Raw genomic sequence first — 12346 nt, 5'->3', positions numbered from 1 at the left:
CTGGATATGAAGTGGTGTTGTTCAGGGCGGCATTCGCATTAGCGTTCTTTGGTGCATTTAGGATCAGTGAGTTGGTTAGTCCCTCAAAAAGAGTAAAAGGGGGATTGGGGGAGTCTGACGTTCGATGTGGGGAGGACAGGTTGTCCATATTAATTAGGAAGTCAAAAACGGATCAGCGGGGCAAGGGTAAGACCGTGCAGGTTTTTGCGTTGCCTGGCTCTCCCTTGTGCCCAGTTAAATTGGTGAGTGAGTTTGTAGCTGTACGCCCGGGGGGGGGAAGCCCCCTTTTTAAGACACCAGGATGGCTTGTTTTTATCACGATTTCAATTTAATGCAATTTTCAAAAGATGTTTGGGGGCATTAGGTTTAGAGGGTGAAAAGTTTTCATCCCATTCATTTCGGATAGGGGCAGCTACGGAAGCAGTCCGGTGGGGATTGGATGATGCAGCGGTAAAGAGGATTGGGAGATGGGAATCCAGGCGGTTTAGGTCCTATGTTCGCCCACAGTTATTGATTGTTTAAAAAAAAAAATATATATATATATATATATATTAGAATAAATACTATTATTATGGGAAAGACTGATAATCTTGTTAGATGTAATGCGGATACATTGAGATATGTGGTGATTGTTTATAATTTGTGGGAGTTATTGATGTATTGGGGGTCTTTTTTGTTTTGTTCTTTTGCAGGTCGTCAACAATGCCTGGTGTGGATAGTGGGCCACTCGTATGTGTGTTGGGGGGCCAGGAGAGGCGATGCCAGAAGGGATGGGAGACAATTGGGGTTTTCCAGGCAGGAAGTGTGTCTTAGGTGGTTTGGGGTGCCAGGTATGCTGTGGGGTAGGACGGCAGCAGAAGTTAATAAGTTTGCACGCCTGGACAGAGCGCCGGACGTGTTGCTGTTACATGTAGGGGGTAATGATCTAGGGTTAAGGTCAATGTTGGACTTGGTCAAAGACATGAAGTTCGATTTTTGGCAGCTCAGGATGTCTTTTCCACACATGCTTATTGTGTGGTCGGACATTGTGGCGCGTACAACTTGGAGAATGGCCAGGTCGGTCGCTAAGATCAACCGGGCCAGGAAGAAGGTCAACAAGGAGGTTAGCAGTTTTGTAGTGAGGAATGGAGGGCTGGCTATACGGCACCTGGAATTAGAGGTAGATACATGGAGATATTTGAAGAGCGATGGGGTACACCTGAATGATGTGGGGATTGATCTGTGGTCATTGGGCCTGCAAGATGGGATACAACGAGCTTTGAGGGTGTGGCAGGGCACACAAGGGTAAGGTGTTACCCTGGTGTGTGCTGTGGCGTGATGTTGGTCTTTGCGGGCGAAGGATTAAACCCCAGATATTTAAGAGATCGGGACCCATCGCTAGTATGAGGCCCGTTGGTGAGATTTCAGCTAACAAGGGTTTTAGCTTGAATTGGTTATTGGGGCACGGCGGGCTATTGGTTGTTTGTCTCTGAGCTAGCTTGTCAGCTAGAGGCCTAATTTTAGTATAGTACCGCAGTGCCTGAGTGTTTTGGAGTTTTAAGTTTGGTGGGGTTTTTCCCTGCAAAGACCAACGGGATTTTGTAGGAAATAAGGATGTTTCAGGTGTTTACAGGATTATGTTACTGTTGAGTTAAATTATTATTATTATTATTATTATTATTGGTTTATGTTTTAATTAGGGCTGCAACTAACGATTATTTTCATAATCGATTAGTTGGTCGATTATTGTTTCGATTAATCGATTAATCGGTTAATAACCTTAAAAAAAAGTGTGGTGTATAATTTAGTTAGTATGTAAAGTTTTTAAAAAAAAAAACAATGTATTCTTAAATATCTCTATGCAGTGGTAAATATAAACAACCAACTATATGGTTACGGAGCAAAATATTAAATCCACTCTGAGAATAACAGACAGAAGAGATATACTATATATACACTATTAGAAGAGAAATACAGTTTTTTGGCCAATTTGTTGTTGGGCAGATTAAAAAATACAAATTGCTGCAAAAACGCATTACATGCTTTTCTGCAGCTTCTCCATTGAAGTATATTGAACCAAAAAAGCACCGTTTTGCGTTTAAAAAAAAAAAAAAAAAAAGTCCCTGACCCTTTCCAAATACGCAGCGGCTGAAAAAAAGTATAGTTGTGAACGTGTCCCATAGAAAACCATGTTAAATGAATTGTAGTGTGTTTCTGAAAAAAGCACCAAAAAACACAAAGATGTAAACCAGGTCTAAAATGTTTAGTAACATAATGGGGTTAAAAAAAACTAAAATGAGCCCTTTATAGTACAAAAAAAGCAAATGATCACTACTGTAAGGGGTTCATTTTTTTTACTGTAGAACTGTGAAAGTAATATTTACAGTAGCGATTATTTGCTCTTTTTGTACTATAAAGGGCTAATTTTATTATTTTTAACCCCATTATGTTACTGGCCGATTAATCGATTATGAAAATAGTAATCGATTAATTTCATAATCGATTAGTTGTCGATTAATCGATTAGTTGTTTCAGCCCTAGTTTTAATAAAGATTATTGGCTGCTACGGCCAATATTTTACTCCATATGGTTGTGGTCTCAATTATTGTGGTAGAAGGTTGGGTTATGCAGTGATGGGAGTAGTTGATAAAAGGGGGTAAGCAAGTGTCATCTGTTATACAATAGTCATGGTCACGGACGGTCACTGATGAATGAATTTTATTGGCAGCGTTTTTGTTTTGTTGTTAACTATGTAATTGAGGAGTAAGGGTCTTTCCTTGTACTGTATTTTCCAGTTTCAGCCATAATGTCCAGTTACCATCATCAAAGTGGCGCTCACAAGCGTAAAAAGAAAAGGGAAGACACCTACAAAACGGAGAAACTTCCAAAAATCACACATTTTTTTAATGTGCCCAATGTTGGTCAGAGCTCTACAGCAGACCATGATGCAGAAAAAGTTGCTGAGGCAAGCCCAGAAAGCCTTGACCCCACAATTACTGACATGCCAGTACAGGAGCAATTGCTACTTAGCCTGAACGAACCAAGTACAAGCCAGGAGTTAGGTGGTGTTACTATGGGGAATATTGAAAAAGATAATCCTGAAACTGAGCCATTTGCAGCAGCCGATGTTCACTTGCCTAGTAGTGACATAGCTATGTTAACTGACATTGCATCTACAAAATATGTCACAGACAGGGAAAACTTTCCCATTACAATTACAGATGCACATGTGAAGAGATTTATCATCACAAATGGTCCTTGCAGACCTACAGGGCCCTTTAAGAGAGACAATGATGAGGAACAGAGGTGTTTTTCAATAAAATAATATGAAAAAACAAAAACAGGACTTAAACTCCCCATTACCTGGCTCTGTTATTCCCCCAAATTAAATGTTGCATACTGTGAACCATGCTGGTTATTTGGTGACCATAAAAAACTAGGCTCTGAACCAGCATGGGCAAAGGGGATACAGAAATGGAAAGGCTTGTCAACAAAAATACAGGTTCATGAAACATCTCAAACTCATATAGATTCTTGCATAATCTATGATCAGTGGCGTAAAAAGGGAACAATTGATGAGGAAAGCGAAAAACAATTAAGAAAAGAAAAAAAACTTTTGGAGAGATGTTTTAACCACTTGCCGACCGCCTCACGCATATATACGTGAGCAGAATGGCACGGGCAGGCAAAATCACGTACCCATACGTGATTGCCTTCCCGATCGGACCCCCCCCCCCCAGGTGCCAGCGGCGGTCGGCATTTGGCTAGGAGCGATGAGACGAGGGGGAGACCATCCGATCGTGGCCCCCCCCTCGCGATCGCTCCCAGCCAATGAGGAACATCCCCTGCCTGTGTATAGTACACACAGGCAGAGGATGTGATGTCATCTCTCCTCGGCTCGGCAGTTTCCGTTCTACCGCCGAGGAGAGAAGACATGTAAGTGCACCAACACACACACACAGTAGAACATGCCAGGCACACAAAACACCCCCGATCGCCCCCCGATCCCCCCCCCAATCACCCCCCCCTCCCTGTAACACTGACACCAAGCAGTATTTTTTTTTTTCTGATTACTGCAGGGTGTCAGTTAGTGACAGTTACTGTGGTAGGACAGTGAGTGTTACCCCCCTTTTAGGTCTAGGGTACCCCCCTAACCCCCCCTAATAAAGTTTTAACCCCTTGATCACCCCCTATCACCAGTGTCACTAAGCGATCATTTTTCTGATCGCTGTATTAGTGTCGCTGGTGACACTAGTTAGGAACGTAAATATTTAGGTTCGCCGTCAGCATTTTATAGCGACAGGGACCCCCATATACTATCTAATAAATGTTTTAACCCCTTGATTGCCCCCTAGTTAACCCTTTCACCACTGATCACCGTATAACCGTTACGGGTGACGCTGGTTAGTTCGTTTATTTTTCATAGTGTCAGGGCACCCGCCGTTTATTACCGAATAAAGGTTTAGCCCCCTGATCGCCCGGCGGTGATATGCGTCGTCCCAGGCAGCGTCAGATTAGCGCCAGTACCGCTAACACCCACGCATGCAGCATACGCCTCCCTTAGTGGTATAGTATCTGAACGGATCAATATCTGATCCGATCAGATCTATACTAGCGTCCCCAGCAGTTTAGGGTTCCCAAAAACGCAGTGTTAGCGGGATCAGCCCAGATATCCGCTAGCACCTGCGTTTTGCCCCTCCGCCCGGCCCAGCCCAGCCCACCCAAGTGCAGTATCGATCGATCACTGTCACTTACAAAACGCATAACTGCAGCGTTTGCAGAGTCAGGCCTGATCCCTGCGATCGCTAACAGTTTTTTTGGTAGCGTTTTGGTGAACTGGCAAGCACCAGCCCCAGGCAGCGTCAGGTTAGCGCCAGTCGCGCTAACACCCACGCACGCACCGTACACCTCCCTTAGTGGTATAGTATCTGATCAGATCAATACCTGATCCGATCAGATCTATACTAGCGTCCCCAGCAGTTTAGGGTTCCCAAAAACGCAGTGTTAGTGGGATCAGCCCAGATACCTGCTAGCACCTGCGTTTTGCCCCTCTGCCCGGCCCAGCCCAGCCCACCCAAGTACAGTATCGATCGATCACTGTCACTTGCAAAACACTAAACGCATAACTGCAGCGTTCGCAGAGTCAGGCCTAATCCCTGCGATCGCTAACAGTTTTTTTGGTAGCGTTTTGGGGAACTGGCAAGCACCAGCGGCCTAGTACACCCCGGTCGTAGTCAAACCAGCACTGCAGTAACACTTGGTGACGTGGCGAGTCCCATAAATGCAGTTCAAGCTGGTGAGGTGGCAAGCACAAGTAGTGTCCCGCTGCCACCAAAAAGACAAACACAGGCCCGTCGTGCCCATAATGCCCTTCCTGCTGCATTCGCCAATCCTAATTGGGAACCCACCACTTCTGCAGCGCCCGTACTCCCCCCATTCACATCCCCAACCAAATGCAGTCAGCTGCATTTTCTTTATGTCCTCCCGAGTACCCCTACCCAACGAACCCCCCAAAAAAGATGTGTCTGCAGCAAGCGCGGATGTAGGCGTGACACCCGGTATTATTGTCCCTCCAATCCTGACAATCCTGGTCTTTGCATTGGTGAATGTTTTGAACGCTACCATTCACTAGTTGAGTATTAGCGCAGGGTACAGCATTGCACAGGCTAGGCACACTTTCACAGGGTCTCCCAAGATGCCATCGCATTGAGAGACCCGAACCTGGAACCGGTTACAGTTATAAAAGTTAGTTACAAAAAAAAGTGTAAAAAAAAAAAAACACATACAAAAATATAAAATAAAAAAAATAGTTGTCGTTTTATTGTTCTCTCTCTCTATTGTTCTGCTCTTTTTTACTGTATTCTATTCTGCAATGTTTTATTGTTATGTTTATTATCATGTTTGTTTTTCAGGTCTGCAATTTTTTATACTTTACCGTTTACTGTGCTTTATTGTTAACCATTTTTTTGTCTTCAGGTACGCCATTCACGACTTTGAGTGGTTATACCAGAATGATGCCTGCAGGTTAAGGTATCATCTTGGTATCATTCTTTTCAGCCAGCAGTCGGCTTTCATGTAAAAGCAATCCTAGCAGCTAATTAGCCTCTAGACTGCTTTTACAAGCAGTGGGAGGGAATCCCCCCCCCCCCCCCACCGTCTTCCGTGTTTTTCTCTGGCTCTCCTGTCTCAACAGGGAACCTGAGAATGCAGCCGGTGATTCAGCCATCTGACCATAGAGCTGATCAGAGACCAGAGTGGCTCCAAACATCTCTATGGCCTAAGAAACCAGAAGCTACGAGCATTTTATGACTTAGATTTTGACGGATGTAAACAGTGCCATTGGGAAATTGGGAAAGCATTTTGGCTGGGTTCACACTGCTGCGAATTCTATTGCGAATTTGAGCCATTGCGATCGCTCAAATTCGCAAGTCATTTAAATTACATAGATTAACATTAGTGCCGTTCACATCGACGCGTTGCGAATATAACCTGCGTGAAAAAAAGGTCCTGTGCGAGTTTACTGCGTTGCGTTGCGAATTTAGTCTCCATAGACATCAATGTAAATCGTTCTTGAATCGCATTGATTGGTTCACATATGTGCGAATTCCACCACACTACTCTCCACAAAAACCAGGAAGTACACAGGAAGTTAAGACCCTTTTTTTTTTTACATTATGATTCCATTGGCTAGACTATCAATCGCAGCTATATCCAACTCCTGAAATTCGCGGTAAAATCGCGGTAAATTCGCGGTAAAATCGCGGTAAATTCGCACTGCAGCAGTGTGAACCCAGCCTAAATCACACCGATCTTGGTGTGGTCAGATGCTTTGAGGGCAGAGGTGAAATCTAGGGTCTAATAGACCCCAATTTTTTCAAAAAAGAGTGCCTGTCACCACCTATTGCTATGATAGGGGATATTTACATTCCCTGAGATAACAATAAAAATGATTAAAAAAAAAAAAAAAATATGAAAGGAACAGTTTAAAAATAAGATAAAAAAGCAAAAAAATAATAAAGAGAAAAAAAAAAAAAAAAAAAGCACCCCTGTTCCCCCTGCTCTCGCGCAAAGGCGAACGCAAGCGTCGGTCTGGCGTCAAATGTAAACAGCAATTGCACCATGCATGTGAGGTATCACCGCGCAGGTCAGATCGAGGGCAATAATTTTAGCAGTAGACCTCCTCTGTAAATCTAAAGTGGTAACCTGTAAAGGCTTTTAAAGGCTTTTAAAAATGTATTTAGTTTGTCGCCACTGCACGTTTGTGCGCAATTTTAAAGCATGTCATGTTTGGTATCCATGTACTCGGCCTAAGATCATCTTTTTTATTCCATCAAACATTTGGGCAATATAGTGTGTTTTAGTGCATTAAAATTTAAAAAAGTGTGTTTTTTCCTCAAAAAATGCGTTTGAAAAATCGCTGCGCAAATACTGTGTGAAAAAAAAAAAAAAAAAATGAAACACCCACCATTTTAATCTGTAGGGCATTTGCTTTAAAAAAATATATAATGTGTGGGGGTTCAAAGTAATTTTCTTGCAAAAAAAAATAATTTTTTCATGTAATCAAAAAGTGTCAGAAAGGGCTTTGTATTCAAGTGGTTAGAAGAGTGGGTTATGTGTGACATAAGCTTCTAAATGTTGTGCATAAAATGCCAGGACAGTTCAAAACCCCCTCAAATGACCCCATTTTGGAAAGTAGACACCCCAAGCTATTTGCTGAGAGGCATGTCGAGTCCATGGAATATTTTATATTGTGACACAAGTTGCGGGAAAGAGACAATTTTTTTTTTTTTTTTTTTTGCACAAAGTTGTCACTAAATGATATATTGCTCAAACATGCCATGGGAATATGTAAAATTACACCCCAAAATACATTCTGTTGCTTCTCCTGAGTATGGGGATACCACATGTGTGGGACTTTTTGGGAGCCTAGCCGCGCACGGGACCCCGAAAACCAAGCACCGCCTTCAGGCTTTCTAAGGGCGTAAATTTTTGATTTCACTCTTCACTGCCTATCACAGTTTCGGAGGCCATGGAATGCCCAGGTGGCAAAAAAAAAAAACCCCAAATGACCCCATTTTGGAAAGTAGACATCCCAAGCTATTTGCTGAGAGGTATAGTGAGTATTTTGCAGACCTCACTTTTTGTCACAAAGTTTTGAAAATTGAAAAAAGGAAAAAAAAAAAAAATTTTTTTCTTGTCTTTCTTTATTTTCAAAGACAAATGAGAGCTGCAAAATACTCACCATGCCTCTCAGCAAATAGCTTGGGGTGTCTACTTTCCAAAATGAGGTCATTTGGGGGGGGGGGTTGTGCCACCTGGGCATTCCATGGCCTCCGAAACTGTGATAGGCAGTGAAGAGTGAAATCAAAAATTCACGCCCTTAGAAATCCTGAAGGCGGTGATTGGTTTTCGGGGCCCCGTACGCGGCTAGACTCCTAAAGTCCCACAGATGTGGTATCCCCATACTCAGGAGAAGCAGCTAAATGTATTTTGGGGTGCAATTCCACATATGCCCATGGCCTGTGTGAGCAATATATCATTAAGTGACAACTTTGTGCAAAAAAAAAAAAAAAAATTTCACTTTCCCGCAACTTGTGTCAAAATATAAAACATTCCATGGACTCAACATGGCTCAAAGCAAATAGCTTGGGGTGTCTACTTTCCAAAATGGGGTCATTTGGGGGGGGGGGGTTTATGCCATCTGGGCATTTTATGGCATTCAAAACTGTGATAGGTAGTGAGGAGTAAAATCAAAAATGTACGCCCTTAGAAATCCTGAAGGCAGTGATTGGTTTTCGGGGTCCCGTACGCGGCTAGGCTCCCAAAAAGTCCCACACATGTGGTATCCCCATACTCAGGAGAAGCAGCTAAATGTATTTTGGGGTGCAATTCCACATATGCCCATGGCCTGTGTGAGCAATATATCATTTAGTGACAACTTTTTGTATTTTTTTTTTGTCATTATTCAATCACTTGGGACAATAAAAATTAATATTCAATGGGCTCAACATGCCTCTCAGCAATTTCCTTGGGGTGTCTACTTTCCAAAATGGGGTCATTTGTGGGGGTTTTGTACTGCCCTGCCATTTTAGCACCTCAAGAAACGACATAGGCAGTCATAAATTAAAGGCTGTGTAAATTCCAGAAAATGTACCCTAGTTTGTAGACGCTATAACTTTTGCGCAAACCAATAAATATACACTTATTGACATTTTTTTTTACCAAAGACATGTGGCCGAATACATTTTGGCCTAAATGTATGACTAAAATTGAGTTTATTGGATTTTTTTTTTAGAACAAAAAGTAGAAAATATCAATTTTTTTCAAAATTTTCGGTCTTTTTCCGTGTATAGCGCAAAAAATAAAAATGGCAGAGGTGATCAAATACCATCAAAAGAAAGCTCTATTTGTGGGAAGAAAAGGACGCAAATTTCGTTTGGGTACAGCATTGCATGACCGCGCAATTAGCAGTTAAAGCGACACAGTGCCAAATTGTAAAAAGTGCTCTGGTCAGGAAGGGGGTAAATCCTTCCGGGGCTGAAGTGGTTAAATAGAATAGTGAATGTCACCTTGACTATGGCTATGAATAACATGGCCTTCCGTGGCCACAGAGAAAAAATAGGAGAAGTCAACAGTGGAAACTTCCTGGCAATAATTGAACTGCTAGCTGAGTATGATCCCATATTAAAGCAATTGCTACAGTTACCACAGGGAAAAGTCAAATACCTCAGTCCAAAAATTAAAAACGAAGTTATAGATATTTTGTCAAAGCAAGTTCTGAATGACATTTTGTCTGAAGTGCAAAACGCACAGTTTTACTCGTTGATTATAGATACTACTCAGGATATCTCTAAATGTGATCAAATGAGCCAGGTGCTCCCATATGTTTCTATTGAAAGAGATACAAATACGAGAGCAAAACAAATTAACATACATGAGGCATTTCTTGGATTTCATGCTATTCATGACCAAAGTGCTGCAGGTATAGAAAAAGAAATACTTGCATTTATTGATGATAAAGGAATTTCTCTGGATAAGTGCCATGGTCAGGGCTATGATGGTGCTGCCACAATGAGTGGAATCTATTCTGGTGTGCAGACTCGAATTTTGCAGAGAGAGGAAAATGCACTTTATGTTCATTGTGCAGCACACAATCTTAATTTTGTCCTCCAAGATGCTGTGGCAGAGATTACGGAGGTCTCAAACTTCATGGGTGTGGTTCAACATTTACACAATTTTTTTGGGGACAGTGGAAAGCAGTGGGAGATCCTGTCTTCATTTACCAGTGAATCCTCTGTTACACTGAAGAAATTGTGTCCCACACGCTGGTCATCTCGCTATGAGTCGCTGCTTGCCTTGCGTTTTCGTTTTGTAGATGTACTTAAAGCGCTATCAAAAATTACCCTTGTAGCTACCAAAAAAAGTGAAAGAGAAGAGGCAATGGGGCTGAAAAAAAAAATAGAGTCCTTCCAAACTATATTTCTAATTGTTCTACAAACCAAAATATTCTCAAGCATAAATTCTCTGTCTAAACTCCTCCAATCAGAGAGCATGGACTTGTCCAAAGCTTCTCATTTAATTAAGACATCCTTGGATGAGCTATCCAATTTCAGAAGCAGTTTTGGGGAAGCCAGAAATAATGCTGTATTGCTTGCACAAAAATGGAATATTACCCCCAGATTTGAAGCAAAACGAATTCGCACTGTCAAAAAGCATTTTGACGCATTGTGTATTGATGAGAGATTAGAGGACCTTGAACGTTTCAAAATCAACGTTTTCTATAGGTGTTTAGACATAATAGTAAACCAGTTGTCAAACAGGTTCCAGGGACTTAATTGTGTTGTTCAGCGGTTTGAAATAATTCAACCTGCAGTTCTAGTATCAGCATCGGATGATGATTTGTTTAAAGCTGCATCAAATCTACAACAAAAGTATGAAAAAGACCTCTCATCAACTTTTGCTGGTCAGCTTCTAAGTTTTAGATCAGCACTTAAAGAGGACATTCAGAAATTGTCCTCTGTGAAGGATCTTGCACACTTGCTCTTAGTTGAGAATAGTGCTCTTTCATCAAATCTGCCAGATGTGTGCACAGCATTGCTTTTATTCCTAACACTACCTGTGACTGTGGCCTCAGCAGAAAGATCCTTCTCAAAACTAAAACTAATAAAGAATTATCTCAGAAGCACTATGTCTGAGCAAAGGCTTTCTGGGCTTGCTATCCTAAGCATTGAAAATGCTAGAGCAAAACAGCTGGACCTAAACCACATTGTGGACACTTTTGCAGAATTGAAGGCACGCAGACGTGTTTTCTAAGATGTGGTGTTTTGTGAGTATACAAGTTGGAAGAGCTTTCAAAGTTCATGTTTGGTTTTGTTGCCAGCCATAGCCCTTCTTCTTTGGGTTAAACCATGGGGTCTATTTATAACCTATTCACAGAGCCATTCACCCTCTGAAAATGTCAAAACATTTCTTTTTTGCCACTTGGCACAAAAAGATATGTTCTTTGTTTTTTGGTTTTTCAGGTCAAACTTATGAAATATAATATTGTATTTTGACTATTAGATGAAGCTGAGGAGCATGGGAAATATGTTATAAATAGAACCCTTTGGTTCCAGTTTGGCAAATAATAAAGTGGAACTTTAGGCAAATATTTGAATAAATACATGGTAGAATTGGCAGCTTATGTTTGAGTGTGCAGTAAAGGTACAATGGTGCAAACCTGGCTGGCTTTCTAAGATCGCTTTGATGTGTAAAACTGAAAACTGGCTGAACTGAATTATAAGTATTTGGCAAATATTTTGTCTGAATGTTTATATGTATGTCAGCTTTGTACTTTGTTGTGTTGACTAGAGTTCCACTTTACTCGTTTAACTAGCCTCGGTTCTTGAATTGGCTTGTTAACCGATACTTTCCTTTTTCATACCTGTCCACAGCTGCCCCACGTGCCCACTTTGAGCATTGCAAATCAGGCAAAATTTCATCCTATGTGAATCAAATATTTTTTTTTTAATCCAGTCAAAATTAGTTTTCTGCATACACTCTTTTGTAAAGTGTGTGTAGACCTTGCCCATTTACCCATCTAAATCTTCCTTTTTGATGACAAATGACACCTTTTCTAGTCAATTAAATTAACCACTTCAGCCCCGGAAGGTTTTACCCCCTTCCTGACCAGAGCACTTTTTACAATTCGGCACTGCGTCGCTTTAACTGCTAATTGCGCGGTCATGCAATGCTGTACCCAAACGAAATTTGCGTCCTTTTCTTCCCACAAATAGAGCTTTCTTTTGATGGTATTTGATCACCTCTGCCGTTTTTTATTTTTTGCGCTATACACGGAAAAAGACCGAAAATTAAAAAAAAAAATGAT

At 41.5% G+C, this 12346-nt stretch overlaps 1 protein-coding gene across 1 annotated transcript; it reads left to right on the top strand.

The window, feature by feature from the left end:
- Window positions 1–9555: 9555 nt before the first annotated feature.
- LOC141113383 (zinc finger MYM-type protein 1-like) lies at window positions 9556–11292 on the top strand. Its single transcript, XM_073606444.1, has one exon. It carries the CDS (start codon window positions 9556–9558, stop codon window positions 11290–11292), a length of 1737 nt encoding a protein of 578 aa, XP_073462545.1.
- Window positions 11293–12346: the final 1054 nt, after the last annotated feature.

Source organism: Aquarana catesbeiana, linkage group LG12, assembly GCF_042186555.1.
Source record: "Aquarana catesbeiana isolate 2022-GZ linkage group LG12, ASM4218655v1, whole genome shotgun sequence".
Classification (NCBI taxonomy): Eukaryota; Metazoa; Chordata; class Amphibia; order Anura; family Ranidae; genus Aquarana; species Aquarana catesbeiana.
This window is presented reverse-complemented; position numbering and strand designations above follow the sequence as displayed.

Excerpts from the sequence above, each read along its gene's own strand:
- LOC141113383 (XM_073606444.1), top strand. The coding sequence starts at position 9,556 with ATGGCTATGAATAACATGGCCTTCCGTGGCCACAGAGAAAAAATAGGA.